Source organism: Malurus melanocephalus, unplaced genomic scaffold (genome assembly GCF_030028575.1).
Source record: "Malurus melanocephalus ecotype Western Australia unplaced genomic scaffold, MMel_1.1 scaffold_196, whole genome shotgun sequence".
NCBI lineage: Eukaryota > Metazoa > Chordata > Aves > Passeriformes > Maluridae > Malurus > Malurus melanocephalus.
The window spans coordinates 553,863-579,214 of record NW_026623428.1 but is presented as its reverse complement, the minus strand read 5'-3'; the positions used below and the strand labels follow the sequence as shown (position 1 = coordinate 579,214).

General features: G+C 37.3%; 1 protein-coding gene across 1 annotated transcript in view; it reads left to right on the top strand.

Moving 5' to 3' along the window:
• Nucleotides 1-25,352, top strand: part of ERC2 (ELKS/RAB6-interacting/CAST family member 2) — a 369,196-nt gene that overhangs the window by 216,615 nt on the left and 127,229 nt on the right. Inside the window, exon 13 of the mRNA XM_057373393.1 lies at nt 23,692-23,839. Coding sequence (XP_057229376.1) covers nt 23,692-23,839 — 148 coding nt within the window. The remainder of the gene's footprint in view (nt 1-23,691; nt 23,840-25,352) is intronic.

The following is a 25,352-nucleotide window of genomic DNA, read 5'->3' as shown; positions in this document are numbered from 1 at the left end:
TTTGTGAGAACCAGATTTTCTAATTTCTCCAAGTAAGATAAAGTTTTTGCAGTTGCATGATGTTTAGTGCTAAGGTCTAGTATTTCTGACAACACTGACTTCTAATGGGTGAAAGCTGTCTGAGGCACAAAACCACATATAAACATGGAAAAATTGCTGTTTAAATTAGTCACCTTGTGGAAATTTTTATTCAGGATGCTTTGAATTTAGGAGGAGGAATTAAGGTGTATTTTCTTAGCAAATAAAAAATGTTTTCAGTGACATAATATCTCTGTTTTATATACATATATCAGCCAGGTACTTTTACATCTAAATGTCATAACATCATCAGTGTAGGTAACCCTCGTGATGTTCTTAATGTGATTCTTGTTTGCTGGATTAGAGTTGATATACAAAGAGACAAACAGATTTGAATAATTGTGTACATATCTACACAAGAAACAGATCTCCAGTATTTTCCAAAATGACATGTTTTAGAAAGACTATGAGCACTAGATTCTGTGATTGAACCCTTCGGTCACCTGCCATAAACAAGTTCCTATAGGAGATCTGTCACTAGGTGTAAAACAGAGTTTCATGAATGCAGGTAGCTTTCTTTTCTTTCCTCTGGAGCAGGAGTGGCTTCATTACTCAAACTGTCAGGAATGTTTTGTAGAGAAGGTGCAAACAAGGTGTATTTCACACCTCAAGGTGTGTTGAAAGCAGGTGAATGTCACCCCTGATGGTGAAGAGCTGAGCTGTAATTAGCAGTGTGTTTTGTTTGCCATGGATTGGTTACTGCTTACCAGGGTGTATTTTTCGAAAAGTCCATGGAGTTTTGATCTGTATCTTTACATGTTCAAGTAGATCTTTTTCCTAAAATTTTTTTAGGTATTTTCTTACTCATTTTCCTTTAGGTAAACTTTACCCAAGTGACTTGTAGAACCYAGGACAGAGGCAAGAGACACATTATTATCTTGTGCCTGGTCCTCTCACTGTGTCAGGCTGTTTGTACTGAGCGTGTTAGTTCTGGACTAGTCAGTACTAGCCATGAAAATGTGAAGCTGTGCTCTGGAGAGATTGTTAAGGGTGCTGAGAGCAGGTAAGGAGATCAAAGATGTGTGATGATTTTCAGTCACTGTGTCCACAGGCACAAAGCAGSTCTCTCTTATTTCTTATGTTTGCAGTTCATCTTTCCCTGAAAGCCCTGCCCTGCCTGCACTCACAAAGATTCATTATCTCCCCTGCAGAATTCCATGTCTGCACAGCAAGASGTGGTGATTTACCTTCCTGTTTTCATCTTCTTCCTCCCAGTGTGCCCAATGCATTGCCTGCTGACAATTAATGTTTCCTTGGCAGCCTGGATTTCTTTTGCATATGTTGGCAAGGATATAAGAACACAGAAGTACAGAATTGTATCACCTGATGTAATGTCAAATTCCTCAAATAGCATTCACTTAGGCAGCAATATCACAGATGAGAGATGTCATGCATCCTTCTGTGGAAGTATCTTTATGATTGCAACATGGAGAGCGTGTTAATTTTTAAAATCTTTACTGGTATCAGTACAAATTTTCCTTGTGGTGCGTTAAGRTATTAACAATGAAACTTCCTTAAGTGTTATTTCACATGGGATCATTTCAAGATACATATGTTAATGAGAGCTGTCTCACAGACAACTTGGAGGAGTTTATTGAAATTCAAAGTGCTTGCGGGCCACTTAGTCAAATTTGTGTCCCAAAAGCAGTGAGCTGCAGCTAAATAGTTGATCTTTCTACTGTGGATTAAAATTATTTCTCAAAATTCATGCCACAATTCTTCATTACTTACCATAGTAGTGAGGAGTTTATAAATAAATAATAAGACACTGAATTTCTTGAAAGTAGTTTCTCCTGAGAGGAAAATACAGAATGAATGACTRTCATAATTCTAGATCCTTTAAATTAATAAACAGCCACCCCACTAATATTTTATTGGGGGAAAATTAAGATAGAAAACAAGTTTTTTGTTAGTTCACATAATTTTTTTTTTTCCTTCAGTTGCCTGTCTGTGTTTTGCAAAGTTCAGCAGCYGAGCATGACTTAAAAAACAGTGAAGTTCCCTTAGGGACACTTTGAGGATTAGAGACATACTGTAGTAGAAAATGTAAACATGATAGAGCAAAGAGCAAGGTCATGCAGAGCACTGTCTGTTAGCAGAAGATCTTAAAATTGATTCACTGCYTCTCTATAAATTCTCTCTGCAGAGAAATACTGATCTCTGACACATAGGCTGGGTGATCATTCTTGCAGGAAGGTTTTGCAAAAAGTACAGTTGCTTAAGAAGACAGGAAGGGTGACGCTTTCAAATAATCAGTTGTGTTATTCCAGTCTAGAATCTCTGGTCTTACTGTAAAAGCTTGTTAGACTTAAAAACTGTCAAAATAGAGTGAATTACTGCAACCTAAAGAAGTTTCTAAATTTGCTGGGATTATAGATTTATACTGTGCTTTAAAGAAAGACATAAAGTGAAGACTAGTGCAGTATAACTGATCTAAGGTGCCAGTAAATTCCAGACTCCTTGAACTTAACTTTTGGCCACAACATCAAAAGGTACCACTTACTTTCAATGTAAAATTCTTTTTCTTTAGGTGTATTGCCTTTTAGAGCAGTCAGGCATCCTCAGTGTTGTGTGTGTGTTCATCACCTCTTGGAAATCATTATGACCATGACTTTCATTTGGAACAATATTTCTCTTACTGCATGCCCTCATTTTTGAAATTGATAGTGAGTCTATCTCCTGTAGGCATCACAGACAAATGACTCTGATGGGCACGTTCTGAATTAAAATCCACCTTGGAAAAGGCAGAACTGCCATTTCTGCCTGCCACTGTTGTGGTTTGCCACTGGAAGTAGGGAGGAGTACAAAGGATTTTAATTTTCTAAGGTATCCTTTGCTTAAACTGCCACATTGCTTCATTTTTTGAGTACTAGACTGTTAAAAAGCTCAGRTTTGTTCTGATTAGTTGCCTGGTGAGTTGATGGYTTGAGTTTTTRGTTTTATTTTTTTGGGGGKTTTTTTTGAGATGTGCTTTTTAGTCAAGGAACAGAATAGAGATATCAGAATGCTAAAACAACTGGTAGCAGCTCTTATCTGAAGATTAAATAAGATTCTGGGGAGCATGAAGAATGTTGCAGAATATTTGTGGCCTTTTACCAACTCCTACAACCACAAATGGATGGGTTTTAAGGGGGGATCTTACAAGTAGGAATCTGCTGTTCCTGACCAGCAAAACACTTTAGCACTCACTCAGCTGAAGCKTGTGGGTAGCTCTACTGAATCCACATCTGATTTGCTTGTGAGAAAGCATTTGTTTGAACGCTTTAGTGACCACTCTGTGGCTTTTAGGACTTGACCCTAGTAGCCAAGAAAAGGATTCTTAAAGGGATTCTGTAGATTTGGCATATAATCCCCAATGTTGATTGCAGGTTTTTGCCCACATCTTTCTACAATGAACCATCAGAGTCACTTGTTTCTGTTAAGACTTGTATTGTTGTATGTGTCTCTTTTACAGTGGTACTTTGCTTATAAACTGATTCTTCAGTAGTTTGAAACATTTCTTTTGCTCCTTGTAATTCAGTGGCACTGCATTGAAAATTTTAATTGCATAACAATGGGCATGGGGGCACTTCACATTAAATATATTTGATAAGGGAATAAGTATAATCCAGACATTCTAGAATAGGAAATTGATTATTTTTGCTGAATAATGAGTAAGGGTATGTGGATGCTGCCATCTTACAGGCATGAGATCAGTAAGATGGAACTTTTATTTTGGATKATTTTGCATTGCAGATTAATTGGCTGCACGCATGCTGTGCAATTACAATTTTAGTAGCACGATCAGCTTTGAAAGAAAGAATATTGGGTTCTTCACATCCTTGGAGAAAGAATTTGGAGAACAGTAGTATGGGTGAAGAAAATGCCTGATGCTCTTTTCCATTTATCCTAATCTTCCTTTTTCCCCTGTTATCAAAACTCTGTCTAAGACATGTACCTGGTCCCACTGGCTGTAAGAAAAATGATTTTTTTCCCTTTTCACTGCTTGATTAAGTAACAGAACTGGGTATCTCCTGAACTCACTTTTGCCCTGTTCTYGCTCTCCTTCCCTTGTAAGTCATTCCATATGTTTATTGTATGTGTCAAATTGTTCAAACTGTTATTCCTAGATTGTTTTATTTAAGATTTAGTTTTAAASTGGCAAATACAAATTCACTGAGCTTGCCTCTGTGTGGACCAGTGTTGACACCCTGTGGCTAATTAGATGAAATCACAGAGGAATATTTTGTAGGGGTATCCTAAGSGACATCTCCCAGGCTTTAGCCACTGCTTGCATTCAGCAGTCTCATAACTGAGCTCTGCACTAATCTGTAGAAGGTTTCTGCTCTCATTTCCTCAGAGGAATATGTGAAAATAGTACAATAGTATATTGGTTAACAACTGAATTTTATAGCTACTTTTCCCTACCCTGATTGGGTACCTTTTAACAGCTTCTATGCTAAGGGAAGAGCTGGATGCCAAGTGTGCAGAGGCATCGTGTGATGTGTGGTGAAGGTGTCTTTCAAACAGTCATAAAATCAGTGTTCTATTCATTGACCATTCCAAATACTTGATAACAAAATCTTTGAGTCTTTTTTWATTGCTGTTGTGAACAGTGCATTTTTCTGGAAATTTTTGCTATGTAATTTATTTTATATCTGAATGTCTGTCTTTATACTAAGTGCAGTGCTCCAACCTTAGAGCAGTAAATTCAGAGCAGCACCACTGAATGCAGAGACTTTGATCAATGGGGAGCAAGGTGTACTTTAGGCACTGATAAAAATATGGATTTTTAATAACATGCATTTGACTTTTGCAATGGATTTAAGGCATCCTGTGAAAACATAAAGCCTTGATATTACTTTTTGTTATTTAGCTGTGTAATGGTGGCTTAAAAACCAATTATGTACCGCTCCAAGTACTTTTTTATCATTTTTTAAGGATCTTCATAAGTGAAGCCAAGGAATAAAGAAAACCTCAGAACAGCCTCACCATTCATGAAGCCAAAGGCTGARTTTTTGCCAGTAGTTTGTGTGTCCATCAAGTAGTCACAAATAGGAAATAATATCCTCTTGAGACATCCAGGGAAAGTGATGGTCCTTGGAGCATAACCTCATGGACTGGTTCACATCAAGATGTGCAGTTTTTCCTCTCCTTCCTCCATTCCTGTTCCTCCTTTTTGGGGAATTCCCATTGGCAATACTCTCACACCAGGTCTCTTAAGCTGCCCAGCACAAAGGAAGGGAAAGAGGGAATCTTTCRAGGGAGCAGGTGTAAGGCCATTTAAGACTCTGTAGATCAAAACTAGCACTTCCAGTTTGACCCAGACATTGGCAGACAGCCAGTGCAGGTCCCAGAGTGTTGGTGTGAAGATCTCTTGTCTAAAATCCATAATTTGCTGAATGGATTGCTGCCTTCTGCTTAGCTCAGGTCTCCCTTTGCATCAGAGCTGGAGTCGCCTTGTGTTGAGCACATCACAGTCATTAGGCCAAGAGAGCAGTTTAGATTAAATTCTTACCTCATTTTACACCCTCTGCAGTGCCAGCCATCCCAGGGTATGAGGTGTTTAAATCAGAACACTTTTGATATTAGTTGTTGACTTGGCACCATTGTGAGCTGCCTGTTCTCTATAACTGYGAGAAGCCTTCCCCTCTTTCTGAAATAGTGTGTGTCAGCTTTTTGAGACATTGTACCCACTGATACTACATCACTTGTATTATCCATTAAGAATAATCATTAGATCTGTTAAAGCTTCTGTGATATCAGTCTTTTGTGTGATCTGAATACCAGAAATATCTGTTTTCTTGGGTTAACGAAGGAGCTCTGTGGCAGTGTAGTTTTGGACAACAGCTATTTGAGCCTTTTTTCCTCTCTGTCTCTCCATGGGTAATTCACTGCACCAGTCCTTGAGGTGAAGTTATTTTTATATGGTCTATTTGATATTTCTGCTTTCATTTTAACCCTTAAGGCTGGGCAGAAAGCTGCCCTTCTGTAGTGCTCTGTGGGTCCCTGCCACCCCCCAAAAGATCCTTCCACTTTAAATAACACCATAGTCCAAAAGGCTCTGTCACTTCAAATTTATGCAACCCATGCTGCTTTTGCTGTACTGAAGATTTTTCTTAYGGTTTTGAGGGAGAACAGGTCTGCCTTGTGAGCTTTCCACCCTATCTCCCTTTAACCTCTCAAATCTCTTTGCCTCGTTTCAAGTTTCATTACTTATACTTTGACCAGCTTTACTTGTTGCCAGTTTTAGACTTTTGCATTCCAGTTATTCTATTCACTTGGGAATAAAAGCTTGGTGTGCTATAAATTTACTTTTCTTTTACAAGAAACAGAATATAGTTCTTTGGAAGTTAATCTATTGTCCCCATTCATCTGATAACCTTTGGGCTGKTTTTTTTTCTTTGAGAAAGTGAGTGAAAACATATTTTAGTGTTCTTGTAACAAAGTATTTTAGTATAAAAAATATAAGAAACCAACATATACAGATTTACTGTATTTTTATATATTCTTGCATGCAAGGATCTTGAAGACCTTAAATAGCATTTAGAAATTTTTAGACAATGGACATCTAATTTAACCAAAACATGATGTGAATTCTCTTTTAATTATTTTTTTCTTTTACGATGGGAAAATGTATTTTTTTTCYCTTTAAGTGTGTTACTCTTCATAAGCCTCCATAAAACTTGAAAATGTCAGTCATGGAGATAATTGAAAACATATAATAAATGTAAGACTTATATAGTTGTTAAATGTACTATTGAGTACCTTTAAAGACAAAAATTYATATCAAAAATGGGGGTTTTTTTTGGCAAGTATTTTTTTGCTTCTAATTATGCACTAAGGAAAAAAATCTTACATTTTACAGTTAGTGAGGTTAAAATATTCTCTTCTGTTTAGTCTTTCATCTTGAGTTTTGAGAAGATGAACTACCATGTTTATCATACTTATTTTGACCTTAACCTTTTTTTAATGAAAGAGACTTAAAATGTCCCAGCTGGCATGTCTCCCACTGTTTTGAAAAAAAAGAAGAAAGAAAACTTTGAGTAGTACTTCCTGTGCAGTAGTTGTAGCAGACTGAATAAAACCATATAATGTATTAAGCAGAGAGTCAGTAATCTGTTATTTGGAGATGGAATTTGAGACATGTCTTACCCCAGTTTGTTATGAAACCTATGAAGAARCAGTGTAGACAAAAGAAAAGTCATAAAGTATGTACAAAATAAGTACATGAAAGCATTAAAATATGCTTTATTTTTATAATTTTGCATCAATAAATACAATCCCAACAATCATCATAACATCCTTAGACATTTAATGTAAGGTGGTTTGGCTCAGTGCAAGGTTTATGTACCAGCCCATTATGTCTGAACTAGGACATTCCCTGTATTTTTAGTGGAATTTAAAATATATGTACCAGCTGGAGATCTGATTCAAGGAACATTATTCAAACCTCTGGGCAATGCCTACCAAAGCACAGTGAAATTACAGGTGAGAATTAGCTCTGGGAATATGTTCGTATATGAGGATCAAAAGGCCATTACTGCACATTAATCAGCAGATTATGCTTTGGTGCAAAAGTAATGAAATACAAAGATTATCTTTCTCTATAATTAGTTTATGATATTTTTCACAAGTGGGTCTTGCATCAAATTCAAAGGAGATGAGGTGTGGTTATCTTGCTGTCTGTATCAGATGTTTGTCAGTGAATATTGTCCAGGAGAATGGAGAACACCTTGCTCCAGAACACTTCCAGACAGATGTGGGAACAAGTGTAACCTTCCCAGATAACAGCAGCATTTGGTCAGGGTCAAAGATGGGAAATAATTCAGTGGTCTTGTTCTAGTGAAGAGCATTCTGTTCTGGTACTCAAACTTGAAATGTATGCTTTAAATTCTTGGCAGTTCCTGCAATTCTAGAAGAGTAAATAACACTTTTTCCTTTGGAACAAAGSGGGAATCAAACAGACCTACCCTGTAGCTCATGAATAAGGTTTAGGAGTAAAAGTTCTAGCAACTTAACTACATCTCCTGAAAGCTGTTAGTAGCTACACGCTCTAGCTGTGTATAAAACCTACATATGGTGCTGATTATGTTATATGCAGAATTAGAATTTTAACTAGATAAAAAGTTCTCTTCTCTTGGAGTACTTGAAAGAGTGTTCTTCCAGACTCCATTAAAAATACCCATGCTTTATAGTGAGTATCACTGCTTATTACTGCAGTATAAAGTTCTGAAAAGCCCCACATCTCAGCAAATGCATGCCCTTGTGTATTGATGTAACATGGACTTTACTCAGTGTTCAAAATCCATGGGAAATTCCTTTAGATTATTTATGATGTAAGTATTCCAGCTGTTCAACTCTAATATCTCAGCTTTTCTGACTTTTCTTTCAAAGCTTAAATATGGGAGAAGGGGAAATGTTTTGTTTTGATTTTTTTTTTTTTTTTTAAACTGGACTGAAGTCCTTTAATTAACGTGTCACACTCAAAGTTCATGTGGTTGTGACAATGAATGGAAGGAGCTGTGACTTTGGTCAGTCTTGTGGCATCAGCCTTCTGAGTTTGTTGTAACACTGTTGGATCAGAGGGACAAAGGGTTGTGAGATTCAGGACTTGTACCCTTGCTAGTTTATTATTTAGTAAAAATCATAAATTTTGGTGGAGTAAGATTGGCCAACTTGTTCTTTATGAATGATCTGATGTAATTGCAGGTTAATATTCCAGAAAGCTATATTTTGTTAAAAAGGGTATCAGGCAGCAGTACTTTTTCATCCAGTGTCTTCTAAATAAGAAAAAAGTAAATGAATGAGATATAATTATCTAAAAAGTATTTGCTTGAAAGCTSTCAATGTCCTGGAAATTTGAAAAAAACCCTCAAATAATATTAAATATATTTGAGCATTAGATGTTCATTATCCTATAACTAGATACCCTCGTTTATTTTTCTGTGTGATCCTGTTGTGYGAGGGATAGGCAGTGGTAAAGTGATGTTTAAAAGGTTGATTATGGTGGCATTATGTAACAGTCACTTTTCAACAGAGTTATAGTGTTTCAATTTGCAAATTTTACATACTAAAAAAAAAAATCACCCCGGCAAGCTGCAAACTTTTAAAGACTTTAAATCTGCCAAATTATAGCCACTTATTTTTGCCTGACATATTTTCAGCTTAGACCCACATAGGAGCTGCCAAACTTGTTTCTTTTCATTACCTGTTCTATGTCTGGCTCGAAGTTTAGATTTTAGAAAATGGAAAAAAGCTGTTTGTGAAATCACAAGGCTCTTGAGCTCTTAGTTTCCTCTTAGTATCAACGTTTATTTATTTAGGTTTGGGCTGGGTTTCAAAAGATTGAAATTGGAAACAGAGAAGGTGACTCTGAATACCATTTATCTGTATGTAAGCGAACATTCAATGTACATTTAATTTAAAAAATTGCTGTTTCCTACAAGAGGGAGATATTTTTCACATTGTTAAAACATTTTTAGAGGTCACTAGGTGGTCATGTCACCAGCAGGGAGTTTTTGTTTGGCAGGCTGCATTAGCAGTTAGTAACAAATGCCTCCCATGATTCTGCGTTCAAAAGGAGTTGCTTTGCAAGTAACAAATACTTACAACCTGAGAACTGAAGTATAAAACGTAGTGACAGGGGAAAATGTTTGGAAATGTAAAACAGCATCTTTAGTGGCCAAATTGGAGTGTTTAGGGAGTTGAAGATTACATATCTACTTTATACTTGAGCTTGGAGTTTACAGAAGCAATAATATTTTCACTACTGCAGTTGTTAGTCTCATCATTTCTAGAGAACTGTAAATTTGCAGCTTGCAGAAGTYCTTGGTTTGGGTTGTAATTAACTCTTTCAATATAATTGTCATCAGATCCTTCACTCTCATTTAAAATTTTGCTTCCTTATATTTATTTGCGTGTTTTGTGAATGCCTATAAATATTACTTCATTTTCTTCAGATTTAAAATGTTTTTAAAATTGAGGAAATGAAACTGAATAACACAGAGTGTGTACAGAAAGTTTGGCCAAATCTATGCTGGGAGAGAATGGAAGCCATGTTTGAGAAGTTCTTTGTAATCTTTTTTGTTGTCTTTCTGGATTGAGATATGGTGTGCAAACATCTGTTAGTGAGAGCACAATGGAAATAGTATTTGGAAAGTAAAAGTACTGTGAGTTGGACTGAGGAGATCGATTTGTTATATGTGTGATACAATTCATTTTTAAACAAATGTCATTAGTAGCTGGAASAGCTAAGGATTTGCTTCCCTAAATATAGGGTACACTTTTTTCCCTGATGAATGTAATGGAGACATTCTGCTTATTCCCATTTATAGTTTAGGCCTGTGTATTCCCATCGTGCAAAAGAAATCAGGGAAGGGCTCTAGAAGATTATGATGCCCATGGTAATGCTAATCTGAAGCAACTGTTTGATTTAGGACTGCATTTATTCACAGTTAAACTCTGACCCTGGCACCTCTCCTGCTGTTTTGCCCAAATCTCCACAGGCCCTAGGCTTCAGGCACTCAGATGTYCTTGTCAGGCTGGCTGTGTTTTTGATTTGAACCATGTCTGTAGGATCTGGTGTTGGGCACATCCCTTTCCCAATTTCACATGAGGTGCACCTTCTGTGGAGAATCTGCAGGGGATGAGCAAAGCCAGCACCAGGATGAGTTGGACACACGTGGTCTTTTCCTTTGGCATCTAAAACCACACATTTCTTAAAACAGAGCTTTGCACTTCTGCAGGAGAGTCTCTCGTTGATGGGCAGTGCTGAAATTGGGGAATGGAGGATCCTCTGAAGGATGGCAGGATGAGATCTGTGCAATCCCATCAACTCACCTCTCCTCTCGACTTCCCCAGGAAGGRAACTCTAGAATATATGAGATAGAAGGGAGTTGCTGTGCCCTCTGATCCTGTGACCTTGTTAAACCAGGCCCCCACTCTGGATGAGCTGAGGAATAATGTGCGCCAGCTGTGCAGGCTGCGTGCAGCATTGGGAACCGAGAATCTTTGACAAAAAAAGGTGCTTGGAAAGGCACTTCAGGCCAATTGATACCACATGGTGACCTTGTGAGGACCAGAGTCCTTTGGGTCCCTTTTCAGAATTAGACTTGGACCAAATCTAGCAGCTGGATTTTTTTCACTCTGGAGGGTTGCTGTGGTTTAGTTGCTGTACTGTAGCTTGTCTGTATTGAATAGGAAAAGACCATGCCTGGAACTCTCAATATCTCTATTTTATTATACTCAGAAGACACATTCTGATAATTTTTTCTGGGGATTCCTGGCAGCAGCAATATGAAACTTAATCCTTTCCTCCAGCTCTGCGGCACTGGAGCTCATGCATTCACAGTTAGGTCTAGGAAAGATGCAGGAGAGCACTGTCACAGCTCTCTGGGTCAGGGATGGATCAAGCAAGGAGAAAAGGGCTCATGTTTCTCATGTGTGAGTGTTACCTGCTGCTGTAGAACCTGCCAGTGAGCTCCTGTTCCCTGTTTCAGTGTGGACATTGTGCTCTGGCTCCTGAGAGAGTTGATTGTGTTGATCTTCATTGTTGTGGGATACAATCACACAGCCCCTGGAAGCTGTGAGTTGTGCTGGTGCTGMCACAGTCTGTGGTTAATGAGATTTRCCTRAAATATTTCCTTGYCTAGGATTGTGGTCTTAGCTGATTGGGATAAAAACACTAAACCCAATAAGAGCCTCAGTCCAAGAGTTTCACCTTTGTAGGTTTCTCACCACTGCAGTTTCTCTGCAAAAAGGGATCTGTGAGATATTTTGAATATTTTTCATTAACTTAATTTTTCTGTAATCAGTTAGGCTGAAATTACAGTTTTGTTTAAGATTATGTAGGCACATATTTTGCTATGAACATTATAAAATAATTTTTATTTTGGTGAGTTTGTAATTGGATATTAAAGAACAGAGTTTKGGTAGTTCACCTTGAAGGTGACAACTGAAACTTCATCTGTGAGTGGGTAAATGTTAGGAAATGCTATTTGTTCTTTTGRTGGCTTCTCTCCTGCAGCAGCTGAGGTTTTGCTGCTGGAATATATTAATTTAAGTTGATTTGTATTAGATTCATGTTTAGAAAATGAATGGCACAGCTTTCTAGCTAGCAAATTTTATAGATGCAGTAGTGATTGTCAATAATAATTTCTTTGCTTGGTTGTTGAGATTCAATTCTATCATTCAAAAAACTGAGGCCTCTCTCAACAATCAAAACATATGCTTGGGTCCTTTGAAGAATTTAAGCTGTTTCTGGAAAGGAGCTGAGGGCACAGTTGAGGTTCTGTCCATCTCTCTATTCAAGAATTGGTCATTTTTAAATACAGTGTTAAWCTTTGGGCACTGTTTTCAGCAGGTTTTGATTGTGCTCTGATTTATTGATTTTACTCTATTATGAATGCTGGTTTAGTTACCAGATAATGACATAAACTTAGTGATGAGGCACCACACAGGGCAAACTGCTCAGAAAAGCTCTGCCAGATAGGTTTTATGTTTGTCCATCAGTTGTGTGTGTATCAGCAGGCTGGAGCTGTGGATGCTGGGGTGCAGGGACAGAGGTTTCAGTTCTCCTGGCTGAGTGACAATGCTGGCACAGCTGCAGGGTGCAGGGGAGCTGCTGGGGCTGAGATTAAATGGAGGTGGAGCAGTAGCTGCTGAGGCAGACACAGGTGGGAACAGCCTGGGGTTGTCAAAAGGAAGGGCATCACGTTAGATCACTCAGTGGAACGTTACTCCTTCAGAGATTTTCAGATGCTAAAAGGTTTGCAACTAGGGGCATTGATTACAGTCAAATGGAAAGAAATAAAAAAAATTATTCTCCATTTAGTATTCCAGATCCATCAAAAATTCACTGGCTAACACCAGTATTTGGTTATAACTAGTAAGATTTATTCTAGTTGTTGAAAAAAAAGGGCATTGAGGAAATACCTATTAGCAGTTCCTCCTTTTATTAAGCTGTGCATGTGTCTTATTCACTGTATTGATTGCAGAGAAATAATTATATGAGTCTCTTATATGAGTGGCTGACAGTGACTTCTTAGAAAACATATTTTGGAGATACTGTCAACACATGTGAATCTGTGTTCCCATACRCTTTGCTGATTTGTTTTTCACACAGGTAGTCAGCACTGATGTGATGGGATCCTTGTTCTTCAGYTCTCTTCTTGCTTCAAGCTACTCTGCTTCCTGTAAATGTGAACTGAATATGTCAGCCTTTATAAACATCATATGGACTCTGTTCCTCCCAAACAATTGTAGCTGTTAGTAATTGTTCATTACAGAGTAACTTCCACTAATGTTCAGAAGCATGGAAGTAATTTGGGGAGAAACATACTTTGTTCTTTTGTATTTGTATAATGGCAGTCTCTGCCTTAAGAATAAGCTGAAGTCAGCCTTAACTGTAGAACCATGGGCAATGTTTATAAAGTGCTTTTAAAGGAGTAGAACAACCAAACCAATTACATCTTTTCCAGATTTTTAATACTTGAATGTAGTTTTAAATGCTTTAAATATTTGACTTATTAGATTTTTACATAGTGTTTCCTACTTYTAAAAATACCTCAGTTCTTTGTTAACCAAAATTCTGTTTTCTGTGGCTAAACCACAGGGTTTGTAATGAATACAAAAATAACCTGTATGGCTTTCTCTTTTTTTGGAAAAAATAAGGCAACATAGATAAAATTTCTTAGTGCCCAATCCTGACACAAAGTTTTGATTTTGGGTAATCTTCTAGTCCAGAAAGGGTAATGCTGTATTCTCAGCATTTTTGGCAAGTTTTTGTGTTACTTTCTCATTTGGGCAAGTATTGTTGTAGCCATCTAGCGTGGTTCTCTTGTACTTTAATGTCTAGAATATTTTGCATAATTTTGTGTTTTAAGAGTGTGATTTTTTTTTGCATTGCAGAGCAGAGGTACCTGCAGAGCTGGGTTGTRGTGATCAAGCAGGTTCCTTTTGTGCAACAAGAGAAAGAAAATCCTACCCCTACTTTTGTATCCAGGCTTTGATTTGGTTCCTTGTGGCTCCTTTGAGCAGCTGAGGTGCCATCATTTCCTACCACCTGTCCTAAATCTCTGCTCACTGCAGGAATTAACAGCTGCTGTTCCATTTCTCATGGCAGTGGCACTGCTGTTAGCATTCCTCCTTGCAGTGACAGCTCATCTGAAAATGGATCACGTTATTTGTGTGAGTCACGAGGCCACCCGGATCGCAATTGCAGCCAGCATTTTCCATAGCAACTTCTAGGGCTGATTCTGCCACAATTCTTTCCAGATGTGCTCTTGATTCAGGTAGTGTTCAAAATCCTGTTCAGAAACGTCGTATTCTTTTTGTTGTCTTGGATTCTAGAGCTCAGCCATGGTTGCTGTAAGTGCACAACTTTGTACATAGTTTAAAAACATCAAATTGACCATGGGCATGCAGAGGCTTCAGAACATGTCCTCTGTTTGATTCTGAAGAAGGCGTTACTTTTTTTTTTTTTTAAATTGGCTGAATTTGGTACTTTTTCCAAAAACACTGTTGATTTCTGTCAGATGAGTAGTCCATGTTTGGGTTTTGGAAGGAATTTATRGATTTTGACCATACCCACTGTAGAAATATAGCAATCTTTATTAATTCAAATATTCTTGCAAACATACCTGGGGAAACCTGATTTTGCTGTCTGACCTGTATTTGGTAACTGCTTCAGAAAAAGTTTCAATACCCTCTTTTCCCAAGAAGATTCACCTCAGTTATTTTAACATATCATGGGAATGCCCAACAACATCTTTTAACTTCTGACACAGAGCTGGCTGGCAGCTTGAGAAGGGAGTATTTAACTATGGAAAGAGATGATTGTTAATTATTGACAAGAAAGAAAAAAAACACTTTGATTGACCTACCCAGTGAATAGTAAGAGCCATTTGGGTTTTTAATTTAATTCAMTGATTTTAATAATTTCCAAAGTATCATCAAGTTCTGATTTTCAGTAACCAGCGTAGTCATAGCGATAAAGTAATTTTATTATCCTTTTTTGTAGTAGAAGTTSAACTGACTTGATCTTAGCATAAAATCAAACCCTTTTTTGCCATGAATAAAGGTCCCTCAGTTTAGGAACTTTTGCTAAAGGCTGTCAGAAATATTATTGAAATCAATGAAGACTTCATGTGTTAGTCTGGTGTGSTGTGTGAGAAGTTCATTGTTTATCCAGACTRAACAYGCTACAATTCACYGTGGAACTSTCTTRAAATATCAAAGTACTRTTATTTCTACTGTTAYRACTCTTTATTGGCATCCTGACATCATCTTGTKTCTCTAAACCCTCTCTCTGATACCCTTCAGACACATTTTGTGCCTCTTTAGTCTGCCTTGAGCAAGTCAGCACCGAGTGCCTTCCCTGTGAGCCAKTGTGGGTTCTTTTACAGCTCTAACACTGTGCATAAGCATTTTTTAAAATGTTTCCTTAGTCGGAAACAGATTTTGAGGCAGTTAACCCACCAGAGGAGATCAATGAGCAAACTTCTTTGTGCAAAGTTGAATCATGTGAGGTCTTCATGCTTCTGGCAATGCTTGTGAATAGCTCCATTAGCAGGGAAGTCATATAATTAAATAACATCATGTGGTATCCTATCTCTTTCATTCCCAATCTTTTAAGATATTAATTAGAGAAATATTTCTGCACTGCTGTCTAATTTCCTCTCCCCTTCCTTATAAAATATCTTGTTCCTACTGCAGGCTTTCATTGTCTTTACTAATACTTCTCTATTTAATAGTTATTAYTTTCATACGCTGCATTTTGGGTGTGTAGTGTTTTATTAAAAATGAATTTATATGCCTTTGACTCAAATATTTTGAATTCCCTGCAAATTCATTAAAAACGTAGTAACTCTTAATAGTAACCTTTTTTTCCCCAAGCTTAAACCTTTATTTGGCAGTTCAAAAACATTTCTAAGAACTATATTCTAAAGATCAAACCATTCCTCCTCCAAAGCTCTTTTATCTTTGTCTTCTATAAACACAAAAAGCGGTGCTGAAGGATGAGGGGGCTGACAGTGACAGATTACCTGTAGTGGTGCTTTCCTGTTTGCCTTGGGTGGACCCTGTGCAGTGCCATGTTGTGCTGTAACACAATCCCATGTGCTCAGACCCTGCTGTTCTCCTCCTTCCCWTCAGTCCCCATTTCTGCAGCACTTTGTGGCACAAAGCAGCAGAGCTATTTTATCCAAATGTTGGTGGAATCAGACAAAGCCAAATGAAAAATATGAGTCAGTTCCAGTAAAAAGCTGYAAAACCCAGAAATAATTGTCATCTAATTTCTTCTGCTGTGCTTTGCAGGACTGTGAATTCTTTCTTCCTTCCTCTGCGTTTCTCACACCATCTGAGGCTTGTTCCATCTATTCCTGTTTGAGCAGTGCTGCCTGTTTGGATGAAATGAAAATGCAATGGGTATTTCAAACGTGATCTGTGAAACTTCCTCAATGTCTTTCCTGGGGGATCTGTATTACTTATTTGTCATTTCTRAAATATAAATTATTGAGACATCCGAAGTGCAATGTTACAGGGCTTGGAAAAATTCCAATATTTCAAAGGGCACTTGAGTGGCTTTTCTTACTTGAAAACTAGCCCCAGAAGATGGGATGAAATTCCTTCTTTGCTTTTTGAAATCTGGATTATTTTTGTTTGCTTAAGCAAGGACCTATATGCACATTTCTAGGTGCTGTTAAGGTGGAAAAAAGTGAATAATTTGAAATTSCCAATGCAAMGACAATGCAGTTAGTGGAAACTGTAAGTAGAGGTGTAATTAGGGGAGTAATGAATTTGGGCTCTGGCAAGGTGAAATGGAGGAAAATGGTTAAGGAAGGTGCTTTTTTCTGAGATTATTCAGAATCATCTCCTCTCTTTTCCTTTCTGTTTACTTTGAAATTTCACATTAGGAACAGATGAATCTTCACRTTTCTCCTTGATTTTAGTTTAATACGCATCTAATACAGGTGTAATATAGAGACTATTCGTTGTCTGTCTCACATGGTGTAAATGTTCATGTTCATCCTCACGCCTGCTTCCAGCAGAAGACTTAATCACATGGAAAATTCAAGATTCGATAACTCAGAGAATGTGAGGAAAAGGGCTGGGTGGGTTGGAGTGTGGGGTGTGTAAGAGGTCCCCTCTGTCTGTAGTGGTGACAGAGCAGCCCTTTCCTCTTGGTGTGTTTGGGCTGTGGAGCAGCAAGAGTTGTCTGTGTTTGCTGTTAAGGGATCCAGCACARCCCAAAATGCCATTTCGTGCTGTCTTTTTCTTCTGAAAGTATTTCAAAGGRGTCTGCTCTTTGCATGCAGTGCAAGATAATTGTTCATTTAAAAGGAGTAATCTATAAATGTGCTTTTGTAAAGCAATTGGGGAGATAAATTTTCTGTCAGAGAAAGCTTTAAAATACCAATAATATTCTGAAGTTTATTTTCTAAGATGCATGCACATCCATAATGGATTAACAGCATGTTTTAACAAACCATTTATTTGCTTTAGGAGTGACAGAGAGAAGCTGTTTCAAACAGGATCTCTCATCACTGTCTATCTCTGGTCACCTCCTACTGAACTTAAGGTTGAATACTGGGGGTCACGAGGGAAAGAAAACAATAATTAAAGTGAAAAAGTTGATTGAACTGGGTTTTTTTTGTCCTTCAGTACAATTAGCATGTGAGAAGCTGGCTGAGTACTCTACTGTATTTCATTAGTTCAAACATTTCTGACTTGATTTAGCTTTAATAGTGGCTTTTTAAATTGCATTTCTGTATTTTGTGGAGAAAGGCTTAAGTAGTAAAAGCAGTAGAAGTTCTCATTAGAAGGTCTTGTTTCTATAAATCTTCATCTTGGAATTCTGCTCGGTTACGATTGGRCTGTTTCTAAGAACTCACCCCACCTCCCAAAAAGTTGTCATGGGTTCTTTTATTAAAGCTCAAAAAATTRTTCTTAGACTAACAGAGGTGGGGAGTAAGGCAGGAGTGTTTACAGAGCTCACTTCTAAATTGACTGTGATAAGTGGCAATGCAATGTATTATGATTAGAGGTTTCTGGGAGACTCTTTAAGAAGGTTAACTGCAAGGCAGCTCTCAAAAGAAAGCATTTATCTTAGTGGTCATCCTTCAGTGTTTTATACTACTGAGATTTTTTTGTGGGTGGTTGGAACCATTTTTTTGTGTTTTATTAGCTGTATCTTGAATACCTCCTACAAGCTGAATGACAGTTCAGGGTTATTAAATCTTTCTTAGTACATTTTTTTATCCTTAGTTAATCTTGACTAAATATATGCTAGTGAGCAACCCTTTTTTCTCAGTTGTTGCCCATATTTGTTAAAGAAATTATTCCATTTGACATTTGTTTAGGCTGAAGTTTGATAAAATACTGTATACAATATACTTTTTCAGTTTGGCATTCAACAGAGACTTTCATGGATTTATTTCTACTTGCATTATCTTATCTTCCCTTCTACTATGCTAAGACTTCCTTTTCATATTAAGTAATTTTTTTCACTTCAGGACAGATGCTTTCACAAATGCAAACTCTCTGTGTGTATTCCTAGAGATCTGTAAGATTGCATTTTTTCAGGTGCTAGGTAACATTTATAATAGAACTACTTTACATCATCTGCCTTCTCTAATCCTATGTAGGGTAATTTTTTAAAAACAATTCAGATTTATTTTTTAACACTACTTCCAGTGACTTTAGTAAAAGTTTATGTTATTTTATGCTTCTTGTTTGTTTAAAAGCTGTCTTTATTATCAGATGAATAATTGATCAATCCTCCAAGGAGAGGAATCTTTTTATTTGAATATCTGTGAGTTGTGAGGTTGTTATCATTACACCTTGGCTGGATAGGAGAAAAAAAATTTTCTGCTTCTGCAGTTTATTATTAAATTATTTATTTTTCTGTGTGCCATGAATGTAGAAAAGTTCTGTTTCAATCTGAACGTGGCATTTAATGTTCTCATTGTCACATTGCCACTCATAGACTGTTTATTGTAGTTTTTCCCAATGTTTCCTCATCAATCATTTCTCTATTTCCACGTTTTTCAGAGTACTGGATTCAGTATTTCAGCAAAGATCTTTTGTGTAGATCAAAAGACTTCTGCCTTGCAGTGTTTTTGTTTTTACTTCTCAATATGATATTTGCTTTATTCACAACAGATCATTAATATGGAGTTTCTCCTTGGTGTTCTAGACAGTGTCTTTGATTTGTAAAGACCAATTTTATTCCTGTCTTCGTGGCATTTGAAAATCCTCTCATTCTGAAGCCTTGAAATTGAATAAATAGATTTTCTAGTCCATCATTCATTAGTTAATGAAAACATTATACAAACTGGAATCCTGAATGGTTTTGCATAGAACATRACTTGCGTAAATAAATTAATTCCTGGCTGTTAGGGTGGGAGTGTTTCTTTAATCTATTCTTTTGTATTTAATATGAAGTGACATTAAGGATGGTAAGATTTTTGTGCAAATTTTCTTGGTACTTCTTAGGGGAAGCAAAAGGACCTTGTGGCCAGGTCCCTGAGCTGTGATTGTGCTTATTGAGACACTGCAGAATTCGCTGTCTCTGTGATCAGGAGATGGCCTGAGCTTGCTGTGGGTAGTAGGTTGTTGMAGTCAGCCTTTGCCAGGAGAGCAGGAATTTCATTTTATAAGTTTTGCTTTTCCATGGAAAAGTTTTCCCTCTTCTCTTTGCAATGAGCAATATATTATAGTGGAAGATAGATAAGTTGGAAATCCTAGGAATTTATGCAGGTGAAAGGAAAATGTATACAATAATTACCAGTGTGGAATATATGCTTTAAGGTTTAATATGTATTTTTTAATCTGAGACTTTTCTTACTTTTACTGTGAACAGAGTGATTTTTTTTTTTGGTGTTAAAAGTACTACTCTGTTATTTGTACAACAGATTAGTTTGCCAAAAAAAGAGAGGAAAAACTACTAATAACAAAAGGGATTACTCTTTATAAATATTACTGTTAAAGAATGTCATTTAATCCACTGCTCTAATAAATTATTTTAAAATGTATTTTATTGCTATAATTTATTAAACAATAAGGAGACATTTTGGCTGCAAATAGTGATAACATCTCTGTAGAACTGTATTTGGATAGTMATTTTTTTTCCTGACACAGTAGATAATTAGGAATTATAAATTATGCTTACACTCTCAGGCACGTTAGCTGAGAGTATATCAGGCTGTATGTTGTTCTTGGTGCCAGTTCAGGTCTTGATCTTCCAAAATTCTTGCACTGAAAACCATGATGGGTTTCATTTTCTAGCAGCAAAGTAGACGTGTATGGCTTACCTGAAAGATTTCAATGAAAGCCTTGCCACCAGTTTACATTTTTGAATGAAGTTTACCTCAGGTGTGGAAACCATTATTGCCAGCTACTTTGCTGGCATCCTAACTGTGTTCTTAGAGGCCACATAATCTCATTTCAAAAGTTTGCTGCAAAAACACGTGTTAGTTTTTTATCATGGTCACTGGTTAGCTAAAATAAATTGCTTCTGTCCACGAGGTTTTGTTCTTCCATAGGAAATTTGAAGAATGATGACAGGCTAGCACAGAAACTTTCACAAATGTGGATGAACTAGTGTGCAATGTGTAATAAATAGGATATGATAATGTAGAGATCCCGACCTGTGCTGAGAGGCAGCTCCATAAATGTTTGGATCCCYTCACTTCCAGTGCCTTACAAGTGTAGGTACGGTGTTCTTTCACCTCTGTCTGCAGGGACTGAGAGGGAGCTGGATCCCAGGCAGCAGTAAAGGAGGAAGTTTCCTCAGGGGCTCTGTCACAACCTGCATCTTTATTTTTTACTCTGAGAAACAATAATGAAATCTGCTGGGCTTCTCTGTTCTCCCTCTGTACAGAGGCAGTTGGTTGACAAGGATGTGTCATTTGGTGGAATGCACAGTCCTGATTGCCAACCTCCTGTTAACCTGGGTGCCTGGTTAAATGCCACCTGCAGATGAGGTTATTGCTGCTCAGATTACCTGTGATAATAAACAGGGATAAGATGCTGACACATCCAGAATTGTGTGTGTGCAGCCAGGTGCCAGCCTGCTGTGCCTGTGCAGGCTGTGTGAGCCACTTCCATCCGGGAGCCACCAGCACGCGGTGTGGCACCGTGCCCGAGCCAAAGCACCGTGTCTGCCACCTAAGGGAGGCTTTGCAGTGTCTAAACAGAGCCTGGCTCATGTTTGGGTGGCTCCAAGTACTGGCAGTGTGGGTTTGCATTTGCTGTGTCCATCATTCCCCGTGGCGGAAATTCTGCAGAAATTCCCACCCGCGCATTGTGCCGTCGTCTCTCCGCATTCACGGGTTTAAATCCTCCCAGCTCCACTTAAAATAACTACAAAGATAAGGTTTGATAAATACACTGGCAGTGAATTTGGGGGGCCACCTCAAACATAGATGTGCTRTGGGTTTGATTCAGATCTTGGAGTGTCTCAGTGGCCCACTTGTGGTGTCATATGGCAGCAGCTCTTTAACATGACTGCGAACCATCATTTCCTGGAAGTGTTTGATATGAGTCAGTATTTCCTGGAATTAAGTGTTTGGTTATATATTTTCCCAAGATAGGAAAATCCCCATCAGCTGAGAAAATACATGCTAGAATCTGCAAAATGCTGTGGGTTTGGGGTTGCAGAATCCTGAGTGCAGATTTTTCAAAGCTTGTTGACTGGCTCTGCTCTCCCGTGGAAGGTTTCACCCCAACTGTTTCTTTAAAGTGGAGTGGAGAATGTTGCACAGCTGAGCAGTTACGATCACAATGTTCACAATGATCACAAATGTGTGATCATTTTGGCTGGCAGTGCAAAAAATATGGATATGACTGGATCCTATTATCAGATGTTGAAATGATACCAAATAATTCAGTAGTTCGGACTCTTCTTCTGCACTGGTCAGGTTTGTGTTTTTACTGCCAATTCAGAGGCAGTGGCATGATGCAAACTTCAGAGGAGAAGTAAAATTTCAGTATAGCTTCATGTAGTTTTCAAGTTAATCTAAACCTTTTACTGTTTGGCTTTTTACAGTTRGAAATGTTCTGGAATAGATACTGTATTTAAGCACAAGACAGGAACAAACTGACACTCTTACCAGTTACTACACAGCAATTTGTATGCATTATTGTGAGGTTTATAGGAAAACAATATACTTGTATTTCATTTCAAATTAGCATTATGGATCTGCAACCCCTCTGATATATATATATATATATATATATTATTCGTTATTTAAAATAATTCATAGCTATAATTTAAAGTAAGACTGTTGGAGTCTTGTGGCATTCTCTTTTAAACATCATTTAACTGAGATTTGAACAAAGAAGACAGAATAATAAACGAGACTATTAAAGTGGATGAATAAAATGCAACTGTTTATCTAAAATTGATCCATGTCACATAACTTTGACTAAAATAAATGGGTTGTTTTTCTTTGACTCCATCAGAAATATTGTCCTATAAATATTTATATTAATACATTAGGAACTTGGAAATAAAAGTGAAATAACTTTCTTGACATTTTTGTGGCAAGCAAAGGACTGTGAGAATTYCAAACTTTTAGCTCACCTTGACTCTATGAAGTTCATGAGCCGTATTCTTACATTTATTAGCAGTTGGAGCCTAAGGTTAATTTATGATTCATTTATCCATGTTTATTTTTTAATGATTGATCTTATATAGTTCTGGGAAAAGGCACAGGCCATAACATACTCTTTTCTAAAAGCTATTAGGTATTATGTGCTTTTTCTTGGCTGATAAGTCATAGTCTGTCACGGAATACGTTGGAGAAAGTGAATATATTTATTTTCTCTATGAAATTAAAGGACAGATTAGGGCCTTGCCAGAGCATGAGCATTTTAGGGTATAAGATAYTGCAATATCTATTCTTATAAGTGCATGTTGTAAAAAATGGCCTTTGTCTTATGTCCTGGCTGTTGATGGTGTGCCCCTCTGAGTGTCTGTGATCCYGTGTAAATCTGAGTGCTGTGAGATTCTGTTTGTTCTCTGGAGACTGAGGGGTCAAGATTGCAAAGGAAATGATTTCTCATGAACAATCAGACCAGGAAACTTTWATTTTACCTCTAGAAATAATAAATAATAATAAATCCATAGGAAAACATGTGAGTAAATATGAGAAAAATACCCAGAGATTCCTGCACTGAGGTTTCTAAGGTACCAACTTAACAGGATAATATAATTTTTTTTTTTTTTTTAAATCTGTATCACTTTGCTTTCTGTTGTACAATCTCTRTGATTTGGATAAGTCGAATAAGATTTATGTAAGGTATTCTAAAATTAAGGAAAGTGAACTGGAAAAAAAAATCAAAGCTTTTTAAAAGCATTTCACACAACTGTTGTAGTAAAATAGATAAATATTATATGAAGCACATAATAAAATAGATAAATATTTGTATKAAGCAAGTAATGAAAAGTATATTAAGAGAAATTTTGACTAATCAGTTTATTTCATGATTTGCTTATGCTTGCTGTTTAGAGTGTTCAAAAGRTAGGTGGTTGTTCTAGTGATTGAAAGAAACATCGCACATAGTGGGATATAGCAATATATATTGTGTTTTAATGAGAATGTAACAATTTTTGTTTTATTTTATCAGACAGGAAGCTTTGCTTGCTGCAATTAGTGAAAAAGATGCAAATATTGCCTTGCTTGAGCTGTCTGCTTCAAAGAAAAAGAAGACTCAAGATGAAGTAATGGCTCTTAAACGAGAGAAGGACAGATTAGTACATCAGCTAAAACAGCAGGTGGGGAGACATTCATTTTCATACTTCCATGGCGACAGAAAACTGGATTATTTTCATTTGTGCTRTTTTATTCTGACCTCCTGTTGGAAGTGTTTGAGCCAGGTCTGGAGGGTGAAGGAGCTGCAGAAGGTGGGGTGTGTTCCCTGGRGGTGTTCACTGCTCCCCTGGAGTTGTTAAGGATTGGCTGTACGTTTATTTGRCTCATATCCTATGCAGCCCAAACATTTTGTTTTCCCTCTTCATACAGTTTCCAACCTTCTCAGTTCTGTGAGAGAGGAGAGCAGATGCTCTTTGCATAAAGCAAGATCTTGTCCATTCTATTGACTCCCTTTAACCTCCTTCTGTTCAGTTATTTGCTTATCTGTTTTAAAATAATTGGGATTTCAGGTTTTAGGCTTTCTGAGAGGTTATCTATAAATTGTGATTATCCTTAAAATAAATTCTCAAATGGGTCTGTCTTCAAGACTGTAAGTAATTTGAGGTTTAAATAAAAACCACATAGTTATAAAACCCTCTAGAAATAGATATTATTGCAAATGTTCCAGCCATGATGCAGTTGTGTCTCACGTCAGTCAGCAGGCCAGGAGACATTCACCCAAAATTTATATAATAAATAGGCAAGATGTGCTTCATTATTTTTGTCACTTCATTCCACTGTGCTGCACCAGAGGAGATGATGTTGAGTTGCAAATAATTTTAGGTATTTTTGTTTTGCTTTAGAAAAGAGAGTGTAGTTATGTTCTTTATTAGGAAACTTTCTTTTTTTTCTTTTAGGGTCTTTTTTTTTTAACCTTCATCTTAGGTTACTGAAGAAAAAACAAATCCAGCTCTTTGCTGTGTTCCATGATACCTGTCATCGATATTTTAAAATGTTCATCAGAGACCTGAGAAAATGTTTTGTTGTTGTGCTTGTGTTTGTTTGGTGTTGTATCTTTAAGGTGTTGCTGGAAAATATTCAAAACATTCATAACTTCCTTCAGACAGAGTAAAGGAACAGCAGAAGAGGATTGCTAGATGAGCATTGTGTTGGATAACTTCAGTTAGAATTGTAACCAAATACTTCAAATACCTCCATTATTTATAGTGATAAAGATCTTCAGTAAAGCTATTTAACTAGATTAAATTGATGCCAARATAATCTCCCTGTTATCTCAGACACCACAAAAAAAGAGTCACCAGGAACAGGAATGTGGTTTAACTGGGTCACCACTTTATTACACTTGAGAATTATCTGATAATGGAGGTTGTAGGCTTCACTCATAACTTCTTTCATCTTTTTGGGAAGAACCACTGTCAGCCYCCAAAGGTTCCTCTGTGCATCCCCACAAAGGGGAGCTCGGATTGTGCTGGGCTGAGACAGGGACAGGTCCCACCTGTGTCTCAGGATGAATCCCCCCTGTGCCTCAGTTTCCCTGAGAGATTCTGTCTCTCAATCTGTTTCTGATTCCCCTGAACTTCAGTGAAGGATCAGCTGCAGCATCACTCTTTTTCCTTCTGGCTTTGTTTGTCCCAT